We start from the raw sequence: 12749 nt of genomic DNA on the forward strand, positions 1-12749 counted from the left end.
ATTTCACATTGACTTTATTTAATTTACTTGATTTAATTTAATTTACTTGATTTCATTGATTTGAAACAAAAAAACAAAAAGTTTTTTGTTCCTCATGTGTTTTTCGTTTTGGTTCTGCCTTGTCCTCTAATTCTATCCTTGTGTGCTCTCATTGGAGATTGTGTGCCATTTACCCAAGGATGTTCCAACACCATACACTCCTTGCTCTGCCTTTTGATTGCTAGTGTGCACTTCCTGATAAACCCTTTCCATTCATACGATTGGCTGGTCTCCCTTTCTCTCTCTCTCGAGTAGCAGCAGTGGGCCAATGACGCCGATGTGCTCCCCCCAGCCTCAGATGGGCTCAGTGAGGGTGGACCACCACCATCCTCTCCCCACTGACAGCCTCCTCCGACAGATGTACGATGATTCTGAAGACGAGGAAGATGATGTTGGGTATGCTGACCCCGTTCAGGATGACCTGTACGCTCGCAAAGTGGGTGTGTCGCCCAAGTCAACTGTCGACGTGTCATATGACAGGTTTCTGCCCAAGTTCTGGACGCCTGAGGAGGACACCCACGTGCAGAAGATCAAACTGGGGTCCCAGAGGAGACCCTGGTACAAGAAGATCCAGGGCTTCAGGTCTGTGGACATACTGACAGGGGGAGGGGGGACGATGCAAAGAGGGTCAATGTTAAAGACCGCACACGCACAAACACTTACAGCATCATACCCCATAACACAGATTTAACGTCATCATTTAAAGCACTTGCGTTCCATTCACATGTTCATACTGTACATTTCAAATACTATATAAAACATTAGTACATACAATGCCAACATTTACTAACAACACACATAATTTCTTTACTCTTTCTTACATTCACTATTTCTAATGGCACATCCCATTCTTATTGCTAACAGTACTTTATCACTCTATCACCAACTATTTTCATTATCTTTCTATCACAGTTTCCTGTTTCTATCTCTTTCTATCGCAACATTTTCCAGTGATTCCCTATACTCTGTTTAACCTCTATGGGCTAGGTGGGACGCTTGCGTCCCACCTACTCAACAGCCATTGTAATCCCGTGGCGCGTTATTCAAATACCTCAAAAATGCAAAAACTTCAATTTTTCAAACATATGACTATTTTACACCATTTTAACCAGTTAGGGCTAGGGGGCAGTATAGACACGTCCGGATAAAAAACGTACCCGATTTAATCTGGTTACTACTCCTGCCCAGTAACTAGAATATGCATATAATTATTGGCTTTGGATAGAAAACACCCTAAAGTTTCTAAAACTGTTTGAATGGTGTCTGTGAGTATAACAGAACTCAAATGGAAGGCCAAAACCTGAGAAGATTCCATGCAGGAAGTGGCCTGTCTGACAAGTTGTGTTTCATCTTGGGTCTTTTTATTGAAGACTGAGGATCTTTGCTCTAACGTGACACTTCCTACGGCTCCCATAGGCTCTCAGAGCCCGGGAAAAAGCTGAACGATATCGAGGCAGCCTCTGGCTGAAACACATTATCGCTTTTGGCAAGTGGCCGATCAGAGTACTATGGGCTTAGGCGCGTGCCCGAGTCGACCGAATGCTTTATTTTCTTTCATCTGTTTACCTAAACGCAGATTCCCGGTCGGAATATTATCGCTTTTTTATGAGAAAAATGGCATAAAAATTGATTTTAAACAGCGGTTGACATGCTTCGAAGTACGGTAATGGAATATTTAGAATTTTTTGTCATGAATTGCGCCATGCTCGTCACCCTTATTTACCCTTTCGGATAGTGTCTTGAACGCATGAACAAAACGCCGCTGTTTGGATATAACTATGGATTATTTTGAACCAAACCAACATTTGTTATTGAAGTAGAAGCCCTGGGAGTGCATTCTGACGAAGACAGCAAAGGTAATAACATTTTTCTTATAGTAAATCTGACTTTGGTGAGTGCTAAACTAAGTCTTGCCTTTAAAATGGTGTAAAATAGTCATATGTTTGAAAAATTGAAGTTTTTGCATTTTTGAGGTTTTTGAATAACGCGCCACGGGATTACACTGGCTGTTACGTAGGTGGGACGATTTGGTGCCACCTACCCTAGAGAGGTTAAAGACAAGACTCTCGTTAATCTAACCACACTGTCCGATTTCAAAAAGGCTTTACAACGAAAGCAAAACATTAGATTATGTCAGGAGAGTACCCAGCCAGAAATAATCAGACACCCATTTTTCAAGCTAGCATATAATGTCACATAAACCCAAACCACAGCTAAATGTAGCACTAACCTTTGATGATCTTCATCAGATGACAACCCTAGGACATTATGTTATACAATACATGCATGTTTTGTTCAATCAAGTTCATATTTATATCAAAAACCAGCTTTTTACATTAGCATGTGACTAGCATGTGACTAGCATTCCCACCGAACACTGCCGGTGAATTTACTAAATTACTCACGATAAACGTTCACAAAAACCATAACAATTATTTTAAGAATTATAGATACAGAACTCCTCTATCCACTCGATATGTCCGATTTTAAAATAGCTTTTCGGTGAAAGCACATTTTGCAATATTCTCAGTAGATAGCCCGGCATCACAGGGCTAGCTATTTAGACACCCAGCAAGTTTAGCACTCACCAAAGTCAGATTTACTATAAGAAAAATGTTATTACCTTTGCTGTCTTCGTCAGAATGCACTCCCAGGACTTCTACTTCAATAACAAATGTTGGTTTGGTCCCAAATAATCCATTGTTATATCCAAATAGCGGCGTTTTGTTTGTGCGTTCAAGACACTATCCGAAAGGGTAAATAAGGGTGACGAGCATGGCGCAATTCGTGACAAAAAAATTCTAAATATTCCATTACCGTACTTCGAAGCATGTTTAAAATACATTTTTATGCCATTTTTCTCATAAAAAAAGCGATAATATTCCGACCGGGAATCTGCGTTTAGGTAAACAGACGAAAGAAAATAAAGCATGGGGTCGACTCGGGCACGCGCCTAAGCCCATAGTACTCTGATCGGCCACTTGCCAAACGCGATAATGTGTTTTAGCCAGAGGCTGCCTCGATATCGTTCAGCTTTTTCCCGGGCTCTGAGAGCCTATGGGAGCCGTAGGAAGTGTCACGTTATAGCAAAGATCCTCAGTCTTCAATAAAAAGAGCCAAGATGAAACACAACTTGTCAGACAGGCCACTTCCTGCATGGAATCTTCTCAGGTTTTGGCCTGCCATATGAGTTCTGTTATACTCACAGACACCATTCAAACAGTTTTAGAAACTTTAGGGTGTTTTCTATCCAAAGCCAATAATTATATGCATATTCTAGTTACTGGGCAGGAGTAGTAACCAGATTAAATCGGGTACGTTTTTTATCCGGCCGTGTCAATACTGCCCCCTATCCCAAACAGGTTAATGCATGTGATTCTAACATCATTCATAAAGCTTTCATTTGATTGATAAGTTGTGTCCACACTGCTGTAGGGAACTATTTTACTCTACTTTTACACTACTTTTTTTTATTTAACTAGGCTAGTCAGTTAATTAAGAACAAATTCTTATTTTCAAAGACGGCCTAGGAACAGTGGGTTAACTGCCTTGTTCAGGGGCAGAACGACAGATTTGTACCTTGTCAGCTCAGGGATTTAATCTTGCAACCTTTCGGTTACTTGTCCAACGCTCTAACCACTAGGCTACGCTGTCACCCCTTCACTGTATTGATTCCACCTGTCTGACTTCTGCTTCTCCGTTTCTCTCTTTTCTTCTCACTTTGCCTTACACTCCCTTTCCCCACTCTATTTTCCCTCACTTTCCCTCATCGATCCTTCTCACTCTCCCTCTCCCCGCTCTCTCTCGTTCTGTCTCTCTCTCTTTGCTGCACCCACTCCTCTCTCTGGGGCCATAGCCGAAAGAAGTCTGGCGGCTCATCCTCTGACGACTCTGACTGCGATGTCAGTCACCGGTTCTCCTCAGCCCCTTCCGGCCCCTCCCCCTCCTCTCACCCCCATGCACCTGAAGGCTCCACCCACACCAGCCACCCGGCTGCAGGTCAAAGGTCGATACAGCTGCTCGATTGACTGTGAAATCACAGGAGCACTGGTCTAGCGCATTGCCTTACAAGGGCAGGAGTTCTGATTGGCTGCCCTCCCTCATGTACTAACAGCGATACTGTGCTAAAAAGCTAAGCTAATAACTGTGCCCTAACATGCCTTGAAGAGCAGTTTTGAGAGTTATACCAGTTATACTGAGGTATAATCGCTTTGCTGTCTTGCTGTTTAGTCTAATTTGCATCAGTACATATGTTAAGATAGTGTACTGTGTTTGCCAAGCACTTATGATTTGAATAAGCTGCTTCAGAATACAAGGTCCTCAGTTTGATGCAGCCCTGTTTTGAATCAAACAGCCTTCCATTTTTTAAACCTCCTTTTCCTAGCTCTTTCTGCTTTCCTCCTATTATACTTGCATGCAACTCATCAACCCTCTGTCCTCTCTCTCCTTCTCCTCTCTCTTCCACCCCCCCCCCCCTCCAGTCCTCACAACACTCAGCCACAACACACTGCCCTCTACCAGCCCCCCAAAAAGCAAGCCACCAACATCCCATACTTTGAGCGCTACCCAGTGGTATTCCCTATGATCGACCCTACCTCAGGCCCCCGGCTGGTCAAATGCGAGAAGCATCCCCTTCTGGGGCGTGACAACCCCCTGGATCCTCCAGAACCATTGGATGAGTCCCTGGCGAGCATCTTCCCTGACCTGGAGAATGACGACATGTTCGCCCGACGCACCCAGGCCTTCCACTCCAACTCGGAGCTGGCTGTGCTGAAAACCCGGGTGTGCGTAAACCACTTGTCCGGCCACCTCTACGCCTCGAACCCCCAGCTCAACATCGTCACCCAGCCGCAGACGCCGGGCAAGGATGACAAGACCGTCATCCCCGACATGGAGCGGGACGACTTCATTTTTCGGAAGGTCAACCAGCCCCAAGATGGTCGGCGGCAGAGACCACTGTTGGGTGCGGCCGACAGCTACAACCCAATGATCATCCCTGAGCCCTGGGCGCTGCCTGCCAAGCTCCAGGCGCGGCTGCTCTGCGCCCCCTCACCTTTGACCCAGGAGGTTGAAGCTGAGGGCGGGGCGAATCATGAGGAAAGAGGAGATCTTGATGGGCACCCTAAAATGGACGACATGTTGCTGAGGAAGTTTGGGGTGGTGCTCGGGGTGGGGGTGGGGGCAGTGCGTGTCCAAGGTCAGCGGTCATATCTAGGTATGTCGGCCAATCAGATGGGTCCGTCATTGCCCACTTCCTGTAGCGAGGGTGACCTGCAGAAGATGGTGGCGATTAGGGAGGCGAGTCGGCTGAGGTACAAGAAGAGGATGATGATCGAGAGGTTAGCCTTTCTGAACAGTTAGGAATTAAAATGGCTGCCGAAAACAACAATCCCGCTACAGTGCCTGTTGCTCTCAGGGCAAATATCATTTGGCACCCCAAACCCTATATAGTGCACTGCTATAGGCCGCAGGTAGCTTAGCAGTTAGAGCGGTGGGCCAGTAACCGTTGCTGGTTCAAATACAAGGTGAATAATCGGTCGATGTGCCCCTGAGCAAAGTACTTAACTCTAATTTGCTCCAGGGGCGCTGTACTACTTTGACTGACCTGGAGCCACATAGGTCTACCGTATAAGGCTCTAGTCAAAAGTAGTGCACTATATAGGGAATAGGGTGCCATTTGAGACAGAGACCCAAATCTCCGGGTTGTGTGCTGTTGTTTTCTTCTTTAACCTCTATGGGCTAGGTGGGACGCTAGCGTCCCCCCCGTGGTGCACTCCATCAACAGCAGGTGCATTTCAAGAGCGGCAAATTTGAATCCAAATAAATGTCAAAATTCACATTTTTCAAACATACAACTATTTTACACCCTTTGAAAGATAAACATCTCCTTAACGCCCACACCCCCCCGCCCCCACACACACACCGGTGCTGTTTACTTCTAAGAACCCTTTTCTGTCTGTTATTGAAGTGCCCTAAATCGCATGTGGATATGCATTGATACGGAGTGGTGCTTATAGAAGGACCTCATAGAAGGAAATTTCAATTAACTATATTAAGCACGTCTCTACCAAAAACAAACATGTGCCTTTCACACTAACTGCAACAAATTGATAAAAGACAACTTTACCGTAAATGTATTTTTAGCAAATAAACCAAGTGGTGGAAATGTAGAAAAATAACCCACAGTTAAGTTACCTCAGCTTTTGAGAAAGTGGTTTGATTGATTAGGTCAAACAAATGACCTTTTTTTACGCAGGTTGTGGTATTTTCTGAAACCATACAAGCTATACAATTCTGAAGATCTAAAACGCAACACCCTAAGTAAATGACCTTTCTGTAAAACTTGTATAACTGCTGCTAACCTTTTTTATGTGCTAATTCTAGACACCACCACATGAGCACTGTTGTCAATGCATTGACCAAAAATGTATACGTCCATCAGAATTAACACAACAAGACCCTATTCTGTTTTACATTCGTTTTTTTGTTTTTGTTTTTCTGCTCATGGATTGCCTTTGCCTGTGAATTTAAAAATACTTTGTCCCATGCTTAATAAAAATAGACAAAAACAGACTGAAAACTGTTGTCATGGAATCAATCGGAGGTGGTTCATGAACGGCGAAGTATGACGTCACCCTAGCACCTCTATTTGCCTTGGAATAACACAGTGTCTCAACATCAGGGAACTTCACACTGACTTGGGGGAGCAGTATGAGCACAGTGGTATGAAAAGGAATTTGAACATGAGTAAGATCTATATATAACTCAAGCTATTGACCCCACACTCACTCTCATGGACAGACGCACGTAACATAAGATGGTATCGTAACATCTGTCGAACAGACGGGGATGAGACGACTAACAAGGAACATTTGGCCAATGGTTTAGCTGAGAGTTTCCGTTTAGGTGGGTGGAGACTTCCCTAGTCTTGTTAGTATCTTTTCTCATAAAATACAGTATATTATCTCCCTCCTGAACCTAATCAAGAATCTTATGCAATTATGCAAGATTTTAGTTCTGGGTTTTCGAGATGAACCCCCTACTTAAATAAATAATTATCCACACTGTCACACTACAGAATGCTGTGTCTTTGTTAGATCTAGTTAGATGTATTTCACCATTCCCATCTCACGACGGTCTAAACCCAGCTCACGTTCCCTATTAGTGGGTGAACAATCCAACGCTTGGTGAATTCTGCTTCACAATGATAGGAAGAGCCAACATCCAAGGATCAAAGGATACACTGCACCAAACCAGACCTGGGTTCTCAATACTATTTGAAATAATTTATAATACTTTAGCTGTGGTCAATTGAGCTTGCCTGGCACAATGGATTCAATAGAGAATTCTCAAAAGTTCAAACCCCACCCACATGGCACTCCAGACACTGGCAGTCAGGCTGAAGTAAACTCTCAAAGTATTTGAGACATTTCTAATAGTATTTCAACCCAGGTCTGCACAGCAGAGGTAGATGATGATCATAGATTGTAAGTTTTTTAATAAGGAAGACAGACATGAAAACCTAGACTGAAATTCCCCATCGTCGTGTGAGGGGATGAAAGCTGTTACCTGCCACTCTTGGCAACGTGAAAACACATACGCAGTTTACACACACACGCTCTGATATACACTCCCCTCCATATGTATTTGGACAGTGTAGATAAACATTTTTACTTGGCGCTATACACCAGCATTTTGAATTTGAGATCAAGTCTTTCATATCAGGCGACAGTACAGAATGTCAGAATGTCACCTTTTACCAATTACAAATGAAAGCACTTTATGTAGCTAGTCCCCCCCCCCCCCACCCCCCATGTGAAGAAGTCCTAAGCATTTGGACTAAGTACACTTAGTGTATTAATTTAAATTATTTAAAGTATTCCTTGCACGCAATTCCTATTAGGCATTACTTAATCCAAAACACAACCAAAACAAGAGTCACAAGCTTGATGTAGTCATTGCGTGCAAGGAATATGGGACTAAACACTACACTTTTGACTGCTTTAATACACTATAAGTGCAAATACTTGTGATTTCTTCAAATGAGGGACTAAATAAAAAAATGTAGCTTCGCTGTCTAAATACATATGGCCGTGTGTGTACATATGAAGCACACACACTTTCCCTCTCACAAACTCACAATCACACTCTTTCTATTTCTCTGTGTGACACACTCACAAAACAGGCCATTCAAACATGGGTCTGAGGCATCTGGATGTATTTCTCTCACACATGGAAAACTCCTGTAGAGTTTCCAGTGACATCACCTTAGCTGTGGTCTCGAAGAGATGAAAGGAAGGTGTTACTCTAACTGTGATACATGCCCTCCTTCAATAAAAAGGACAGTGAAACCCCAGGAGAACGAAGCTGAAGTGGAGTGGCACTTGACTATGCATTGCAATGAACCATTGTGTCCATCCATGCACTTTACCTTTTCCCCTTCCTTTTTCCCCTACTATATGAATCTTGAAGACAGAGGCTGAAGGTAGCAATCCCTTACCACAGGTCTAGGATTAGATTCCCAATCCTAACCTTAGCCATTAGAGGGAGAGAATAACTACAGACACTGGTTAGGGATCAGTTAGGGATCAGTCCCTTGTGGCTCAGTTGGTAGAGCATGGTGTTTGCAACGCCAGGGTTGTGGGTTTGATTCCCACGGGAGACCAGTATGGAGAAAAAAAATGTATGAAATGTATGCATTCACTACTGTAAGGTGCTCTGGATAAGAGTGTCTGCTAAATGACTAAAATGTAAATGGATCACTTCACCTCTACTTATTCCCAGAGTAGGAAAATAAATTCTGGCCCAAATGTGACTTTTTTGTCTGTGTGGTTCTCTTTTCTGGTTCTCCTAGACTGCTCCAAAAGCATAACGTTGCTAGCGATGGGTGAGTTGATTATGTTGGTTCCCAGGAATGTGGCATGGTCGTGTTCTCTCCAAGGCCTCCCCCCACCATGCAATCACAGGGCACCCCCTGCCTCCTTCCTCCTTTTGCCTTTGTGTTGCTGCTCTCATTTACTAGTTCCCTCACTCGATGGCTGACTGCTATACGATGACACTGACACATTGTTGGGTATTGAATGGCGCAGGGCCAAACCAAGGAGGGTGGGACACAGCGTTTGACAAGGCATCAAAGTGGAGTGAGGGGTCATCCAACCAAACATACTGTATTTTATGTACAGCTGAGAGTTAGAAAATTGTTGAAGCACAGGTTGTAGGCTACCGTGATGGTTGGTTTTGTGTAACAGACAGACAAGATAGAGAGACATTGATAGCAGTATGATTCAGAAGTTTACAGGTAAGTCAAATGCAGTGAATGTTTTTGGCCATACACAACTTTGAAAGCTTTGAGTGAACAAGCGTATTTGCAGAATGGAATGGCTGAGATATACTGCATGGTTTGTCTAACCCATTAGGCTAAAATCGCATTAAGCTTGTGTTTAGCGTGACTCAACTGTTGCTTATTTTGTTTGCTTACTAATACCTAACTAAGAAATGTGAAAAATGGGGACCTTGTTTTGTTTGTACTACCTTTTAGTCTTAATGGTGTTATGTAGATGAAAATTATTGTTTCATCTTCAATGAATGTTGAACCTTGAAAGGTTTTTGTTTTCTGTGTTCTTACAATAAACGTATGTGTAAAAGTATGTTTCAGTTTATTTAATTGAGATTTATTTAACAAGCACTTTTTGCTCCCCATTTTGACTGCATTTATGATTGGCATGTGTGTTGTATCTGTGATTATAGTGGATTTGGAGTGTCTTTTGATACATACATCTGTAGCCTACTTTATGACCGTAACATCAGTCTTGTGCACTGTAGGTTTATGCTCCTAACTGATGGCCCAATGCCTGTAACTGAGTTGACACTGATCTCAACCCCGTCTTTAAACTCTCTTCCTCTTCTCTGGTGGTGTGTAGGAGCAAATCAATGACAGACCTTGCGGTGGACCAGGAGGCCCTGAAGCAGGTGCGCTACGAGGAGCTACAGAAGATCAGAGAGCAGGTTAAGGAGAACGAAGACCAGTGGCAGGATGTGAGTATATGAACCTGCGACCACCACACACATGGGCTGTGTTCAGTAGGTATACTGTGACAAAATATTTTGAAACGCTAAATGAAAATGAGTGTTTGTTATTGGATCAGGTAGTCTTAGGGTGAATTCGCTAAGAACCAAATGGAAGCAAACAGGACTAAACTGGTAAGGACCTACCTGAATTTGTCCAATACAAACTGTAGTTTGCATTGCAAAACATTTTTCTACGGTCTGCACTAATGAATGCACCCCTGGTAATCTCACCCTGTGTCAGTCCTTTGGTTAGGTTTGGTTTGGTGGCAATACGCCCCACATATCCGTTCAACACTAGCGGTCCCCACCTTACCAGGGGTCACACACATTCAACCCAAAAGACTGTTATTACACTTGACTTGAACCCTCCCTCATGAGGGCTACATTAACGTATTAATCATGACATAACAGATTTATGAAAAATGTATATATGTATATTTTTATTGCACATATAAAGAAATACAAATTACAAATTCAACAGATACATCCTTTTATCCCCCTATACCAGTGGTTCCCAAACTTTTTATAGTCCCTTACACCTTCAAACATTCAACCTCCAGCTGCGTACCCCCTCTAGCACCAGGGTCAGCGCACTCTCAAATGTTGTTTTTTGCCATCATTGTAAGCCTGCCACATACGATATATTTATTAAATCATTTTCCATACACAGTCTGTGCCTGTATTTAGTTTTCATGCTAGTGAGGGCCGAGAATCCACTCTCACATAGGTATGTGGTTGCAAAGGGCATCAGTGTCTTAACAGCGCGATTTTCCAAGGCAGGATACTCTGAGCACAGCCCAATCCAGAAATCTGGCAGTGGCTTCTGATTAAATTAAACATTCACAGTTTCGATGAGGCACTCTTGTTCAGATATCGGTAAGTGGACTGGAGGAAGGGCATGAAAGGGATAACGAATCCAGTTGTTTGTGTCATCCGTTTCGGGAAAGTACCTGCGCGTTGAATATAGTTGAGGAGAGTCCCTGTAATCCTAGATTCAGATCAAACATCACCCAGATAGGCCAGTCGTATGAGAAACTCGTCATCATGCAAGCGGTCAGACAAGTGAAAATTATGGTCAGTAAAGAGAACTTTAAGCTCTTCTCTCAGTTCAAAAAAATGTGTCAAAACTTTGCCTCTTGATAACCAGTGTTGTAAAAGCGTTACATGGTTGCTGCCCATATCATTGCATAGTGCAGAAAATCCACAAGAGTTCAGGGGCCTTGCTTTAACAAAGTTAACCATTTTCACTGTAGTGTCCAAAACACATTCCTTTGGCAGCAAGAGCCTCTCGGTGGATTATGCAGTGTACCAAGTGGCGTTGGGAGCAAATGCGCATTACCACTCCACTATGTCTCCCTGTCATGGCTTTTGCGCCATCAGTACAGATACCAACACATGTTTACCACCAAAGTCCATTTGATGTCGCAAAGCTGTCCAGTACTTTAACAATATCCTTTCCTATTGTCCTGGTTTCCAGCGGTTTGCAGAAGAGGATGTCTTTCTTAATTGACCCTCCGTAACAAACGTATACCAGGAGCTGTGTCAGGCCCGCCACATCTGTTGACTCATCCAGCTGTAACGCATAGAATACACTGACTTGTATGCAAAGCAGTAATCATTTCAAAACATCTCCTGCCATCACTGATGCGTTGTGAAACAGTGTTGTTTGATGAAAGCATTGTCTGTATAGTTTTTTTAGCCTTTTCCCCCAACATTGTCCCAGCCATATCTGCGGCAGCAGAAAGAATTAAGTCCTCCACAATAGTATGGGGCTTGCCTGTCCTACCCACTTGGTAGCTCACCATATAAGACACTTCTAGCCCCTTCTTATTAATGGTATCTGTTGCTTTTAAACATGTCTTACTACTCAAAAGTCTTAATTCTCGCTCAAAAAAACTCCCGTGGCTTATTTTTAAAATTGGCATGTTTTGTTTCTAAATGTCTGCGCAAGAGTGGTTTCATCGAGTTGTGAGATAGTACTTTTGCACATATAACACACTGTGGCTGAGCAAAGGCACTACTCCCAATATAAGTGAACCCCAAATCAATGTAGTTATCATTTCTGTGCCACTTCAATGGTCCACTGACCTTGTCTGTGGTTCGGGGCTTTCCTGGGTAACGGAGCAGTAGCTCTTGGGCTGCATCAGATTCACAATAGTCAATGTCCATGCTAGCTGGGCTAACAACAAATGTAGAATTACTGATGCTAGCATTGGATGTGGTCGTGGAAGCAGGACTTGTGTCGTCGAAAGGTGCAGGTGTAGCAGTACTACCAGTAGAGCTGGTATGTGTCTCTATGGACGCAGGCCTTACTTTTTTTAACCATTGATCCATTTTCGAGCAAACGGAATGAGCAGCCGCTACGTTTGGCTACATGTGGACCGTTAGTGGAATTCCCCCGAGAGAGACTAGACTAGCTGTATTTGACATTGTGTTGTTATTTCGCTGAACACTAGATGGTTTAATTTTATTTTTGGCAGTGAAACGAGGCTACTCAGGTGAGAAAAAAACCTCACCCAAATGCATAGCCCTGTTGGAAAATAGAAATGTACTGTTTGAAAATGTGAAGAAATGTTTTTGTTTAAAACATTTTTTTAATACTAATAATTATAATTTTTAAAATGTGAATCACTTTTCTTTGG

The 12749-nt window shown here is 43.1% G+C and overlaps 2 protein-coding genes across 15 annotated transcripts in view; both read left to right on the plus strand.

Annotated features, from left to right (window-relative positions):
- LOC106586043 (LIM domain only protein 7) overlaps positions 1-12749 on the plus strand; it is a 126297-nt gene that overhangs the window by 63833 nt on the left and 49715 nt on the right. For 10 of the 14 annotated variants that reach the window (XM_045707639.2, XM_045707647.2, XM_082968814.1 and 7 more), the window contains 2 exons: positions 8894-8926; positions 9960-10074. In XM_045707639.2, the coding sequence (XP_045563595.2) occupies positions 8894-8926; positions 9960-10074 (148 nt within the window). Of the gene's footprint in view, positions 1-8893; positions 8927-9063; positions 9338-9959; positions 10075-12749 lie in introns of those variants that run through there. The other 4 variants (XM_045707643.2, XM_045707642.2, XM_045707650.2 and 1 more) reach the window with 2 other exon arrangements.
- LOC123730524 (LIM domain only protein 7) lies at positions 3729-6619 on the plus strand. The gene is made up of 2 exons (XM_045707652.2): positions 3729-4045; positions 4521-6619. Exon 2 carries the CDS (start codon positions 4621-4623, stop codon positions 5398-5400), a length of 780 nt encoding a protein of 259 aa, XP_045563608.1. The 5' UTR covers positions 3729-4045; positions 4521-4620; the 3' UTR covers positions 5401-6619.

This window comes from Salmo salar, chromosome 25 (assembly GCF_965601325.2).
Source record: "Salmo salar chromosome 25, fSalSal1, whole genome shotgun sequence".
Taxonomy (NCBI): domain Eukaryota; kingdom Metazoa; phylum Chordata; class Actinopteri; order Salmoniformes; family Salmonidae; genus Salmo; species Salmo salar.

Bases quoted from the DNA above. Each gene is read 5' to 3' on its own strand.
- LOC123730524 (XM_045707652.2), top strand. From the start codon at position 4,621: ATGATCGACCCTACCTCAGGCCCCCGGCTGGTCAAATGCGAGAAGCAT.